Source organism: Protopterus annectens, chromosome 1.part1, assembly GCF_019279795.1.
Source record: "Protopterus annectens isolate FY-2018-M chromosome 1.part1, PAN1.0, whole genome shotgun sequence".
Taxonomy (NCBI): Eukaryota; Metazoa; Chordata; order Ceratodontiformes; family Protopteridae; genus Protopterus; species Protopterus annectens.
Genome location: NC_056726.1, coordinates 647,163,642 through 647,179,026, shown reverse-complemented (window position 1 = coordinate 647,179,026; position 15,385 = coordinate 647,163,642). Strand labels below are relative to the sequence as shown.

The 15,385-nt window shown below is 40.5% G+C and overlaps 1 protein-coding gene across 1 annotated transcript in view; it reads right to left on the bottom strand.

The window, feature by feature from the left end:
• Positions 1 to 15,385, bottom strand: part of STOML2 (stomatin like 2) — a 693,656-nt gene that overhangs the window by 196,887 nt on the left and 481,384 nt on the right. Inside the window, exon 7 of the mRNA XM_044077348.1 lies at positions 2,555 to 2,699. Coding sequence (XP_043933283.1) covers positions 2,555 to 2,699 — 145 coding nt within the window. The remainder of the gene's footprint in view (positions 1 to 2,554; positions 2,700 to 15,385) is intronic.

Genomic DNA, 15,385 nt, shown 5'->3' with positions numbered 1-15,385 from the left:
ACATCGGTCTGAGGCAAGAAAAAAGTTTCCCCAACAGGGTACTTAACTTTATTGAAGACTTCGGATCTGAAATTCGACTTTGAAAATCTCAGGAGTCGGCCGACCGGCACTTGCAAACTGCCTCTGCTTCGGGCACCTCGTGGCAAGAAAGACTGAAGAAAATGGCGCCGGATGCATCTTATATACCCCTGGCGCACTGACGTCAGGGAAGAAGCGACAGCAACAGACGCCGGACCAAGACTTTGGAACTCTGGCCGACTGCGGGACCCCCTGACGGCAGGATAACCCAAAGTGTAATGACTGCAGCAGTGTAACACGATGAACATCCGACATTTGTCTGTTTCTCCCACATGTTCAATAGACTTTGTACACCAGCATGTATGTAAGCCCACTATCTTGGGCTGCCAATATTAACCTTTCATTTCTTGGTTTGAATTCGCCTCTCCTTAACCATTCCTGCATTCCTTCTTGAACAACATGAGGCACTTCCAGAAGTTTTCTATACTTGCAACTATATTTATGTTTTTTCCACACTTCTTGCCTTCTCATCTGCTCCTTCACTTTATATTCTTTCTTTTGTTTTTTGTCACATTCAGTTGCTGCATGGTTTTTATCCACTTCTGGTTTGATTTCCAGTCCTGCCTGACACTGATATGCTATTGCTAAATTAAGCAGAGACGTCACCTTAGATTTATTTTCCTAGCGTTTCAAAACGTGCACTACATTTGGATCTTGTGAGGTCAGCAGATGTGGGTGGAGTCCCACAATTGCAGATCTATACATGATCTACACAGGTTTCTGCATGTATGCACGTGTGTATGTCTAAGAAAAAGAAGGGCTATAATGAAAGGTGTGCAAAAATAGAAATCTGACACCATAACCAACATTTACAGTATTTCTAAAGTATGAATATATAATGGAGCATATACACCTGCTAATAATCTGCCACTCCCTGCAGGTTATAGAGTAACTGAAAAGGCTATTTAAAGGCTATAAATACACAATGACATTGTAGTCAAACATTTTTAAATTCTTCATCCTGCAACATATATCTGAAGTCAGCAAGAATACCAAACATTCCTTGCAGTTAAATTAACATTTAACAACATGATTCAGTACAACTGCATATTTCTGACATTTTCTAATAGCATTAAGGCCTTAGTCAGTCACCTGCTACAATGTTTTTAAAATATTACTTCACAGTGCACATGTTCCAGAAATCATTAATTTTTTGACTTTCAGCTTTTCCCGGTTAGGGGTCGCCACAGCAGAACTCTGGCCCACTCATGATTGGTAGTGGATTTTTACGGTGCCGAGTTGCCAGCCTGACGCCCAACCTTCAACCGAAGGCAAGTCTATTCACGCTCGCACCTACCTGCATGTCTTTAACGTCACTTGACTGCGGGGAGGACATGCAGACTCCACACAGAAGGCGCTCCAGCCGAGGATCGAACGGGAGAACCTCTTGCTGTGAGGCGACAACGCTAACCGCTGCACCACCGCAGCTTCTATGTTCCAGAAATCATTAATAAGCTACTAAAAACTGGTTTAAAATATACTATGTTAATGACTGTAATCTCCCCTATAAGAAACTTGGGCTCTATTTATTCGAAATACTGCACCAGTAGAAACCAAATCAATGTTTGCTTTATTTAAAATCCGAATGAGACTGCAGGAGTGTGAATAATTACCTTTCCCTCTTCTGAGTAAATCATGGGAAACAATAATATTGCATTTTTTTTTTTACCAAAGATGAAACAAAATTTCTAAGAAAACATCTTCAGTTCTGCTGATATGAAGCCAAGACAGACTTATCCACGTCACTGACCACTGCCTTGGTAGTTTTATAATACCTTGGCAAAACCACGCCCAACAAGTATGCCATCTTTCTATCATGACTCTAGTGCCTAAGCAATGCACTTAACATTGCAGAGTGACAGTGTAGTATGTGTGAACTCCACTTAATCAGTTATTTCTCTGTATCTCGAGAATATAGATGGACAGACTACAGTAGTCATGTAAGACTAAGCTACATGTCACGGGGTGGTTGGAAGAAATATAAAAACATATGAAGGGCAAGCATGAAAACTTTGCAAAGGGGTAAATGGAGGGGAGGATCAAAATCTGAATCTAAGTTGCAAGGCAGCAACACTAAACAATGTAGACACCCAGTTGTAAAATTACACTTGTGCTGCTACAGGTCAACTAAATTACAATACCCCTCTCTGAAAAAAATATACAAAATGAGGGGCCCCATCTATGTGTAGGCATCAAAATTAAGAAATTCATCAAGTTTATCAATCATTAAATCCTGCAAAAGTGGCATTCAATGCTGCAGCCTTGTTTCAAAATTCAGACCTTATAAGAAAACTCCTTACTTTAAGAGCTTTTAAATGAGTTTGGAGAAATGTTCATTAACCTTTAAGTTGTTTTTTTTATGCTTTAAAAATAGAAATGCAGAACACATACTTATTTGATTAAGAACTACTTTCTCTACTGACCTTTATACAGGTTTACAACTCTGAACAACAATATATTGCAAGTAAAAGCATACCAGCAGCTTGATTAATCTGCTCCATCTTTAGAGCCTCGGATGCCAAAATCTGAGCTTGTTTTTTGCCTTCTGCTACATTGATTGCAGCTTCTCTGTGCCCCTCAGACTCCAGAACCGTAGCCCTTTTCTTCCTTTCTGCTTCCACCTACAAACATAATAAAATACAAGTTACTTTTTTCCGACTACTACTCAAGGCTCATATTCAAGCATTTTAAAGTTACTTATTACCTATTGCTGAAAAACTACATTTTATAGTTAGTTCTTGATTCTACTGTTAATGAAGTCCAAAATAACAGGTGATTTAATGTTTCTAGAACTGTAACTGTCAATTCTAAAATGTTGTACTGCAAGCAGTGTGCAGGCTACCATTTTTTGACATTCAGCACCGCTACACTGTCATCTAGTACCTTTTGCAGTAATTTAAAATGCTGGATCTTGCTTAACCATCGTGACAGAAATGCAAAGCATAATGTCACAGATCCACTTGTAAACTACAATGACGGCAAATGAGACTTTCCCAATAATTTTAAATACTGTATACTACTTTCCCCATCACCATAAGAGTGCAAAGCAAAATGTCACAGCTCAGGTTAGGGGCCCCTGACTGGGTATCTTAGAACAGTATTTGTTACCACAGAAAAGCATTGCATCATGAATGTTTCTCTGGTCTTTTGGTTTTTGCAAGGTAAAATTGCTAAATACCGGTTTCCACAGCAAATTTAAAATGCTACATATATTGCATCACCATCATGATGAAATGCTAAACAAAACATCACATCTCCACTTGGAAAACCTGTCCTCTTTGCAAAGTAATATGCACTCTATAAAGAAGTGTTACTGCTACAGTCTAGCATGTAAACAGAAGGGAAATAAAAATTATGAGCTTTATAGTACTGCTGTAACTTTAATGGGTCCTCTACAGGGTCTTTTACGTAACCCCTAATTGGGTATCTCAGAACAAGATTTGTCACCACAGAACTCCATCAACGCTATAATGAACAAAGACTTTATACAGTTATAGCCCAAACTGGCCACATTAACACAAGATAGGAGACCATCATAAATGAATGGAAAACAAAGGAATAAGAGAAAAAAAGAGGTTCTCATCTTCTTTATTAAATCTCAGTTTTAACAAATATACAATGTTACAAAATTATAGAGTAACTTCTATTATTCCATTCACTCCATCGCTTAATAAATACTGGGGAGGAGGTCTTAAGTATACATACCACTGCATCCCAGGAATTATTTTTTTGTAAAGCTTAAAGAACACTATGGTAGACTTTGAGGAAATGGTGGAGCTTGGCAACACAGTTTGAGAAGTGTGCCCCAAAGTGTGCTCAACCCCCTCTCTCCTCTCTGGGACAGGCAAGCTGGTCATGCCCCTTTCATTGCTCCCCTCACTGCCTGGCTCATTTGGTACCGCACTAGCTAGTTAAACCAGTCACTGGATGCATCCATGAATCCTTCCTCTGCATCACAAATTCAGGCTACTCTTGCAGCTAAATCAAAAAATGCAAAAAGGCACAAGACGATGATACTTTAAAGCAAGAGAGAATATACCAAAGGTTGTAGGAAGATGGTAAATAGGATGTTCCCATTACATCTTATCTCATTTATTTGTTAAGAGAGAACTTCTTATACAATGTAAGTAACAAAAAGAAAAAAAAATTCTCCATCAGAAAAGTGTGCCAAAAACTTGGACACTAATAATGAAACCAGCCCATAGGTGTGTGTTAGATCATCCAGGCTTACCCAAGAACAAAACTAAGGAAATATTAGTCAGATTTTACTGGACATCATAATGAAAGAGATACAAAACTTTCCTTGTATCTTGTCCAAAATGTCAGAAAACTGCACCCCATCCTGGATACACAAGTCCCTTGATCCCATGCATATCATATAACTACCATTTGAATGTACTGCTGTTAACACTGGGAAGTGTGTGCGTGTGTGTGTGTGTGTGGGGGGGGGGGGGACGACATCTGTAAAATCTAGAAAATGGTATCACTGCATACTAGTCATAATGGACTATGGTATCAAACTTCCAGAAATAGTGCCATTAAGCATTGCTTAATGCCATTGCTAAAAAAAATTGAACTCTTATTCCCCACAGGGATACTGCAGCAGTCATGCCAGTGCTTCAAAGGGAAACACTTGAAAACATTTATCTAACATCTAAGAAATGATGGTTTATTAAAAGATTTAATAATAAAATACTGAATCCCCACTAAGAAGAGTTACTGTAGCAGATGAAAAAAACCTGGTACTGGCTGTTACCCTACCAACTATTTGCAATAAAACAGGTACCACAAACCTGAACTCTGGGTTTACCTTATTTTGACTTCTGTACAGCAGGCATCCACCAACAGGACTGCTTGATACTGCAAAGGAAACTTGGGAAGAGGAAAAGGCACAATTTTAAAGTGCAACGTAATACTAATATGCTAGTTTACTGTGAAGATTAAAGTCTGCGAAATGTAACAAGTCTACAGTAAGAATCCCCAAACTGGAGAATTTAACCAAGGAGAACAGGTTATATTGCTACTGCCCTCTACAGAAAAAAAATGCTGTCCAAATGGCAGAGACCATTTGAAGTGACAGAAAAAACAAATTTAGCAAATTACAAGTCTAGACCGCCAGGAATGATGGAGGTAAAGCAAATCTATCACATTAATGGAAGCCATTAAACTAAGAACAAAATTCTGCAGAGAGCTTTCAAGCTGGAGGTTATACAGGACAGACCTGATAAACTCAACCCAAAGTGCAGATAGAAGAATCCTTCTCAGAAGCACAAAAGTAGAAAGTGAGAGCGCTCTTAAATAAAATGAGGACATTCAGAAATGCCAGGGAGCTCTAATCTGATAGAACAGAACATACAGAGAACACCAGAGGTGAAGATTAAACCAACATTGTAAATGTTTTGGGGGAAGAAGTCCAAAAATGATCTGAATAGGTGTGGCAAAAGAGTCAGAGTGAATGGAATAACTCAACAGTCCTTGTTTCTATCTTGATGAACCACTAAATTATATAATGACTTTGGGAAAATGAATAGCATTACAAAGTTTGACAGCTATCCCAGGCCCAGAATTGAGGAGTTGTTAGAGAACGTAAGAAAGGCCAGGTAATTGACAACACTGGAATTGATTATGGTACTGGAAAATTACATTACATTCTCAGTGAAAAGAAAAAAAGCCATCTTTTGGATGGTCATCTTCAGCACATTGTGTTACCATATGGCCTATATACTGCTCAATACACCTTTTACAGACTAAAGTATAAAGTGCTGAAAGTTACACTTGCAATATGCTGTTATATACCTAGAAGATGTGGTTATTCATGGGATGCAAGTCACACACATCAAAAATGCAGGATGCATTAGAATCTAAAAGACAGTCAAGCATGACTGTGAATGTTAAGAAAACTAAACTTGACATGGTTGAAGCAAACTATCTGAGATAAAATATAGAACGATTGGTGGGAAAGACCATAAATAGAAAAAAACTAGAAGCTAGCAAAAAGTGGCTTGTTTCCTCCACCAAGAGACATCTGAAAGTTTTCCTTGAACTAGATGGGTACTATAGAATTTTGCGCCTAATTTTGTGAAAACTGTCTGTCCTTTGACAGACTACACAAGAAGGAAAGCTTCTGGCAAGGTACAATGGTCTCATAGTATATACAGAATTTAATAAAGTACAAAATATCCTTGTTCTGAACCAGTGCTAGAAACGTCTGACTTTACTAGAGAGTTCATCCTACAAACAGATGCAAAAGAGGAAGGTTTGGGAGTAGTGCTACCCCAAGACATCCAAGGTGAAAAGCATCCCCTATACTGTCACTACAACGATAAATAATGCAGAGGAGATAGTCCACCACAGTGTGTGTAGCTGTAAAGTGGGCCTTCTGTACCTTAAAGTACTACTTGCTAGGTGGGTACTTCAGTCTGGTAACAGATCATGCTCCTTTGTAATGGTTAATTAGGCAAACTAATTGCAATACAAAGTTGCTCTAGTAGGCACTATCCCTCCAGTCATTTCAGTATAGGCTTCAAGTAAATTAAAGTCATAACATATACTTTAACAAACTACAGCAATAATCTAAGACTTGCTCAACTATGCATACACAGGGATGAAGCATCAACTGTGATCTAGGTGACCTGTGTTTGGTTTGCAGTCCTAGCACTGGAAGGGACATGCAGGCAAGCATTGACAGGATTAAATGGGGTGGAACCTGTTCAACTCTCTCGGGGAGGGGGTATCACATGCATAAGGTCGGATTTCCCTTGTGACAATGGAGACACAAACAAACACCACCTTCATCTGGGTGGGTGGAACACTTTGCTGATATCAAGCCCCTGCGGAGATAACAGTTGGTTCAGACCTGACCTCCAATACACAACCCATCCATGGATTGTCACTGGGTAAGAGCAGCTGTGGGACTTAAAGTAAAATACTGAACATACCATGATGGCCTTTTTCTGACCGTCTTTGGGCCTAGGGATGGGGGAGTGAATGGAAAAATGGGTAAGATGGGGCTGGTGATAGATAATCCGCATGAGTAAAGTAACTCAGACTACTACTTCTTCTTTCGGCTTTTTCCTGGTTAGGGGTCGCCATAGTGGATCACCTGTCCACTCATGATTGGCAGTGGAGTTTTACGGTGTCGAGTAGCCAGCCTGGCACCCAACCTTCCACAGATGGCACACGCACTCACCCCAGGGCAAATTTAGAGTGTCCAATCCACCTACAGCAGGTCTTTGGGATGTGGGAGGAAACTGGAGCACTGGGAGGAAATCCACGCAACCACAGGGAGGACATGCAGACTCCGCACAGAAGGCATCCCAGCAGAGGATCGAACTGGTGAACCTCTTGCAGTGAGGCAGCAACACTAACCGCTGCACCACCGCAGCCGCCCTGGTAAAGTGACTCAGACTAAAGAAAAAAAGAGAAAATCTAACATCATGATTTAAATTTAGTTACAGAGGCTCTGGGACAAACAGAAACAAAGCATACTGACTACAACCCATATGACTCTAGTTATGACATCACCCTAGGGGCTGGAGAAACAAGGAATAAGTGACTGCTTTCGGCTCATCCATAATAAAGACGTAATGGAAAAGCTAAAAATCAGTGTTCAAGAGAGTTCAAACCTTAAATCTTTCAAAGTGAAATGAAAAATGCTGCATGACAATGTATACTGTGGGCAAATAAAGGAAAGGAGACAAATGCTTTAATTCATACAGGCCCATTTCAATATTAAATCATGATTTTAAAGTGTTTATGTCTATAATGGCAAAAGGGATGGCAAAAGTGATGTTAAAATTGATAGATATGGAGCAATGTGGTTTTGTGGAGGGGAAATAATTTGACAACATTAACAGAACAGTGATGATCCAGAGGGAAGCAGAATTTAAGAAAATACCACTGTTGTTGGTAGGTCTTTATGCAGAGAAAGCATTTGATAGAGTGAGCTGGGACGTTATGAGCAGTGTAATGGAAGCATTTGAATTCCCTGAAAAAAATAACGTTGATTATGAGGATACTTCAGAGATCTGAGGCAAACATTAAAGTGGGTGGGGTCCTTTCAGAGGAACCAGGCAGGGGTGTCCTTGGGTGGGGTCCTTTCAGAGGAACCAGGCAGGGGTGTCCTGTCTCCCCTTTGTTGTTTGCATTATATTTAGAACCATTTGCAAGGAAATAAGGGACTCGGAAATTCAAGAATATAGTTGGTATGGTACTCAACAGAAGATGGCTATTTCAGATTACATTATTTTATACCTGACAAAATCAGAAAGGGACATCACAGTGCTGTGGAACATATTGAGAAAATTTCAAATCTTTTGGGATACAAAATTAATGAAGCCTGAACAAAAGTTGTAAATTATGTACCCACATACAAACTGGTTCAGCAATATTGATACTTATGGGGACATGATGAAATTAAGTATTTAGGAGTATGGATTAAAAATTCTACTGATGTGGCAGCTAAGGATATGTGAAAGAGACCAAACAAAGGACAATACAAAAACTGAGAAAATGGAAGCTCTGTTATATGGATATTGATAGTAATATACAAGTGGTTAAAATGTTTTTAGTCCCTTTAGTCTTGCATACAATTCAGGCATATTTTTATCAACCAGAGGAGAAGTTGTGGATAGGAATTAATAAAGAGTTGAAGAATTTTATCTGGGAGGAGAAGACGGCAAGAGTCAAGTGGGATAAGATGACACTTCCAATAGAACAGGGTGGATTGGGATTATCCGATTTGAAGGGGTATTTCAGAGCAACACAGTTAAGGCTCCTACAGTTAGGACAAGCAGAGAACTATAACTCAAAATGGAAAGAGATGATGAAAAAGGAGGAAGTTCAAGTAACAGGGAGAGACTGGGACTTTGGATGCAAACCTTTAAGAAAACAATAAGCATACACAGAATATTATATTCATCAAGTAGCAGAAGGTATTCTAAGAACTAAGGCAATACGGGAATGGAGAAAGGAGATTCTGCCGACAGGGGTGACTGCAATTAGGGATACAGACAGGCAAGAAGAGGCAGGAGAAAACTGGCAAAGAAACCAAGGTATTTGGGAGCCAATAACTGGACTGGGAAAGGTAATAGAATTGGAAGATGCTAAGAAAGTAATGATGTTCTTGGATCTCCTTGGATTCCCTTCGACAATTGGGTGGTATAGTCGAATACCAGTGGCAGTCGCTATATGGAGAGAGTTGACGCCGTCATACGACTGACAGGGTACACGTCAGGGTGCGTCAACGCATGATCGACGCTATTTCCCACTCTCAGTCTTTCCAGAACCCAGAAGACAAAAAAGACAACAACCAAAACAAAAAAAACACAAAAAAACAAAAACAATATATACAATAATATATACAATAAATATAATATACCACCTGCACCACCACCCTACACCTGAAAAGGAGGGAGGGAGGAGGGTGGATTGGTAGCAGGAATCTACTCAACAACATCTGGTAGGGTGGTAACAAACAAAACTGTACTATGTTCCTTCCCTTGCTGCAGTCCTGACAATTGGGTAGATTGGGTAGGCAAAGGGAGCAGGCAGGAGGTAGGCAAAAGGTAAAGTAACAACAGCTGTAACAAAACTTGTAAACAGCCAAAGCAATACTCAGAGAGCAGGCAGGAGCATATAGTATATAGATAATGCCTAATGAACTGAAGTGCTGCATCCAAGAAGCAGCTGCTTTAGAACCCCCCCAGTAACAATTTTAGAAATTGGCAAGAAGTGGTAGTGGAGGAAGGCTGAGGCCTAATTCCAGCCCTCATGAGATGCCATGAGATAAAAAATGCAATGCAAATCCGCCAATCCACTCCATGTTTGTTTTTGCACAGAGCTTGCCCTGTGAACTCAAAAAAAAAGAAATAAAAAGACTGAGAGAAATCTAAAAGACTGCTCAAAATCTAATAGTCAACGTGCCTGTGTACATCTAAAGTGTGCAAAATCTTTTTTTCCCTTTTTTTGAGGATCTGCAAAAACGTAGGCAAATGCAGTATGGCCTTATGGGATACTTTCTGTGACTTAGCTGAAGGGGCACCAGTGATCCCTGCCTTGAGATCCAATAGTTGCATCCAGTGATCCTAACAGAGCTTGGAAATGTCCAGATAAGGGTTCAATATGAGTCCAGATAAATGTCCACGTGTGCAGAGGACCTCTGGGTCCCAATAAACTCAGAATGTTATCCAATAGGATCCGCTAAATGAGAAACTCTGGGAGTAACTGAGATACTTGTTTGTGAGGAATTTTCTGATCTTGGTTGAGGAGAGAAACTTGTTTTGGAGGAGGAGGGGCACCTGGCATGTTGATAAAAAATCTGTATGAAAGAAATATGATACCCGGCACCCAGTCTCTATCTGAGTGATTAAACCCAATTTTTTTTGAAAAGGACAATCTTCTTCCTAAAGGAACAAGCTGAAAGGGAGCAGTCCACGCCAGAAAAAAGAGCTTGTCATTATGGTTGCTTACAAGGCAGGTTGGACCCTGCCTCACCAGAAGTCTGAACAGAGGTGAACCTTCTGAGAGCTGAACAAACTCTAGACCTGCCCCCTGCCCCCTACGCTCAGACCTACCCCCCCCTACCACAGGACCCCAAGCCCGGTGGGAACCTTAGCATAGCAGGGTCCACCTCTTATATTCCAGCCTTGGAGATTGATATTTCCGCCCATGGGACTGGACAATATATTTCTTCAAGCATGACAAGTGGACGAAGTATGGCTTCCTTGGAAGAAGTATATACTTTCTACTCCCTGATATACCAAGTACAGGATGTTTAACCACAGAAAGCAGCAACACCTTTAGAAACCCCTGAGACTTTACCAAATAACCCTGAGAAACAGAAGTTAAAACAACACCTATAATACTCTTAAACAAATACAGTTGAGCAGGGCAAAAACAATCAGGCAGTGGAAGAATCAGCAAATCAGGCCCTCTCAGAAGCCAACAGCAAACATCCCACCACATTCAACACAGGAGGAATCAGGAGGAGAGAAGCCTGGCCTAGTAAAACAAAAACAAGATCCTTGGTTTTCTGAGTCAGAATACCCTCATTTCTCCATTTAAAGTGTGAAATGTATGTCAAGAGTCTCAGGAAATGAAAAAGGAGAATGAAGAGAAGAGCAAAGGAGGAATCGAAGAAATCCACTGTTAAAAACACTAAATTGTTAAAACCAAGTTACTTAGCCGGGTTACTTTAGCACTGAAACTCCGTTTCGAAAATCTCGAGCCGAAAACCTTCTGCATCAAAATTGCTGTTTTTCTGCATCGGGCCATGCAAAAAGCGTCGAGGAAATGACGCCGGGGATACCCTGGCCTGAATCACTGACAGTGGACGCGCGCCATGACCGACGCCAGCGCATTCTGGTGGTCGGGGTATCTGGGACGCCTGGGACTACCCAATTGTCAGGACTGCAGCAAGGGAAGACGAAGAACATCTTATTTGAACTGCAGGTTAGACTGCCTTCCATATCAAGGATTGATAAGAGTACAGAGAGAAATAAATAAGGGGTCCTAAACATAAGACCGGCACTGGTTGAGTTCTTAGTATAATCTAGAGCAGAAGTGGCTGCTAAGAAAGCAATAATTAGTAGAGCATATAAAGTACTGCATGATAACTAAGAATCAATCACAAGAGGTTAGGAAGAATTGGGAAGAGACTGGATAAGCAATTCACACAGAAACAATGAGGAAACATGCATGTCTCAAATATGTAACAATCTAAATGATTTAGGGTCTTTGCCTGGAAGCGGTTACATAGATATTTTTATACCCCAGGCAGGCAGTAAATGTTGGCGGTAATGGGAACATTTTTTGGGAGTGTAATGACTTGGCTGACTAAGGATTCCCTGCAAACTACTCTGTTGGAGATGCTGGGTGAACAAATTGCAGTGACTAGGGAAAAGATTTTCTGATCTACGATACAGAGCTGGAATTGCCTAGAAATAGTAAGGCCTTGCCGAGTCCAATTATGATAGCTGCCAAAATAGCAACAACTAGAAAATGGAAATCAAAGTCTAAACCAACTTTACTAGAAGTAACAAAGATAACAACAGAGATAAAATAACTGGAACTGAGATCTTTAGAAAAGGGTAGTAGTAAATTATACAGGAAAAAATGGGAAGTGCGGGACCACTACATGCAGAGGGAAAAGAATATGCTTAAAAGAAGGCAGGATCTGAATGAGGTATGTAATGGTTGACCGAGTGACTGGATATAATAAATTAAAGTGATGCATAATGTTTGCAGCTACAGTTCTGTTGGCACAGTTTGTAAGGTATAATGAGCCGCCATGATTTATTTTCATTTACATAAATGTAAGATTGTTCATGTCACACAATTTGATAAAGATGTTTCTTGTTAAAAAGGAATGATTTCATTCATTCACACCTACAGAGCTGATCACTCAGTGTTTATGCTTCATGTCTGCAATGCTAGTTGTGACCTGTCTAGTGTCATGAAAGCCTAGAGCTACTGAACCTCCCCACACATACACTGTTGCTGCAAGGTATATAGCCTGAGGAATGTGTCATTTAATGCCATCATTAAGAAGTTTAAATGACAGAAACTTAACTGAACACATAAGACATAAGTTTTACTTGCTCCGTTTCAGTTTGCATTGCATTTAAATTTAATGACATTGTACCCCAGAAAACTGCTGTCCAGTCTGCCAGCAGTGAGGAATATGACATGTCTTTAAATGACTGCCAGCAGGTGTGAATGAGTTACAATGAGAATTCTTAAGTACAAGCAATTATGATGATACGAATTTTAGTTTCGTAGAATTTTATTTAGTCTGATGTATGGTATTACAGCCTTGACTTCATTATGAAAGGATTTATTTATTTTTAATTACAAGAAAAATACAGCTGTGTTACAAACTTAACATAACTGTAGATGTTTTGAGTACTGTTGGAGTCCTCATCTGAAATATCTTGCCAGCAGGTGACCTGAAGGTCATCCTGACTTCCAAAGCTGTGCTTTCGCCCACTGGCCTTGGCCAAACTCCTTCCCCTCAGATGCAAGAATGTGTACAGTATGATGGGGGTTGACAAACACCATCCTCAAATCCTTCCTGCCCTGACTAGGGCAGGAGATTGCCCAGAGAAAACTTGAGAGGACCAACCAGAGAGTACTCTGCTTCTAGCTAGTAGATCTACCCCAGATGCCCCAAATCTACATCCCTGAGGTGTTAAGCAAGCTTAAGGAGGAAGGCAGCCAGGTATATGACATGAGAGGACATGTGAAGGGTATGAAAAGAGGACCCACCTTACCCTAAGGTTACCCAGAATGAAGACAGTGGGGAGCGGAGGGGTGATAAGATGGGCTGCAACAGTGAATGCACTCGAACACTTACAATTACTATAGGTAAGTAACAACTGTACAATGTTCATCATACTATTCACTGTTGTACTCCTCATCTGTGAGATGATGCCCAAAGGGTGGCTTGTCCAAATGGGAGCCTTTAGGATAGCCCATTCTGAGAATGACATAGGTGACTCCTGGTCTGCTCCTGGACACAATTCACAAATTATAATGTCATGGAAAAGTTGTGGACTGAAGACCAAGTAGCTGCTTCCAAAACTGACTGGGTATTAACACCCTCCCCCTGCAAAGCAGAAGTGTGGCTATAGTAGGGGTGCACTTAAACACTCTGGTACAAGCTTACCATGGGCAGAGCAGCAGCAGTAGTAGTAGTAGCAGATATAGCATGCCAGCCCTTTTGGATTATGTCTGCTTGTTACCTGGCGTCCATGCCCTCCCTGCCTCTTGCGGAAAAAAAAAAACCCAGCTGCACTGATTTCCTTAGTTTTGTGGAAGTAAAATCTTAGCTGTATGTGTATATTTAATGAGTGCAGTGTTCTTCATCCCCTGCAGCTTAGGAAAACACAGGGAAGTGGATGTCCTGTGTCAGAGAGATCTGTGCCAACCTTAAGCATAAATGAGAAATTGCTACATAGATATACCCTACTTTTGTGAAGGATAAGAAAGATTCCTTACATGTAAGTGCCTATACTTCAGAAATTCGCCTAGAAGTCATAGCTACCAAAGACAGCATCTTCCAAGACAAGTGGAGCATCTGATTCAAAGCGGCTAATATTAGATCCTCTAGTACACAACTGAGATTCCTTGGAAGAGTGATTTCTCTTAGAAACAACTTACTGGTATAGTTGAGAATATACAGGAGTGTTTATTGTAAGACAGGCCAAAATAGCAGTGGTACAGACCTATAAGGAAGTATAAAATAATCCATTTTTTTACCAGCTGAAAGGTAATCCAGGACTAATGACACTGCAGATGTGTTTAAGGACTTTGTCCCCAAAAAGGCACCAAAGGAAAAATCTTTCTTTTTGCTAGGAATAATTTCTTTATGTTAAGTTTCCCAGCTTCCCTCAAAATGATTATTATGTCCTTGGGAAATAAACATGCCTAGCTAAGGGTTAAATCTTCCAATCTTTCTGCCTTACAGTGGTTAAGTCAGAGTGAGCAAAGTATCCCTTTTCTGGGTCAAGTAGCCCACACACTGAGGTAACATTTTTTGGCTCTTCCCTTATAAGGTTCAGCAGGAAGGTACATCAGTTTTGTCTGTGTTAAAAATCTCCATCTGTGTGATTTGGCCTGATCTTCATCTTCAGAATACCCTGGAGGAAAACTTGTAGAAACAGACTTTTCCCAGCTGGGGAGAAGGCATACATTTTCTAATCTGCTATTCTCTGACAAAACTCTTTTAGCCAACTATTTTCCAAAGAAGCAAAAAAGACCTACTGCTAGCACACCCCACCTGTTGGTCAGTTCTAGGAAGGCTTCCCCATTCAACATCCATTCACATGGGTATGCTTGGGCTCTGCTCAGCCTATATGCTATAACATTCTCTTGAGAAGGAATGTAGAGTGCCCTGACAGTCAAACTGGACTCCAGGCCCATTTCCATTGCCCAAAAAGATGATCTGTACATGATACAGAAGGAATCCCCTCTTGCTTTCTGATGTACCACAGGACTATGGTGCTTGTTTGTGAAGATCTGGAGAGTCTTTTACACAAATCTGTTTGAGTGCTCTTGAAGCAAAGATGACTGCTGCCATCATCCCTTTCACGTTTGTGTTTCTTTCTCGTGGTTTTGCTGCATGTGCCTCAGACTTTCAGATGTCATACACACACTACTCAGGCCATGTCTGAGAAGTCTGTAGTTCGCTTCTATGTAGACTAGCCTGAACAGCACACCTAAGCTGAAGGATATCCGCATTACCCATCATGAAAGCTTCTTCTTTAAGCAAGACAGAACATAGATGACAGTTTTAAGGACCTTGATT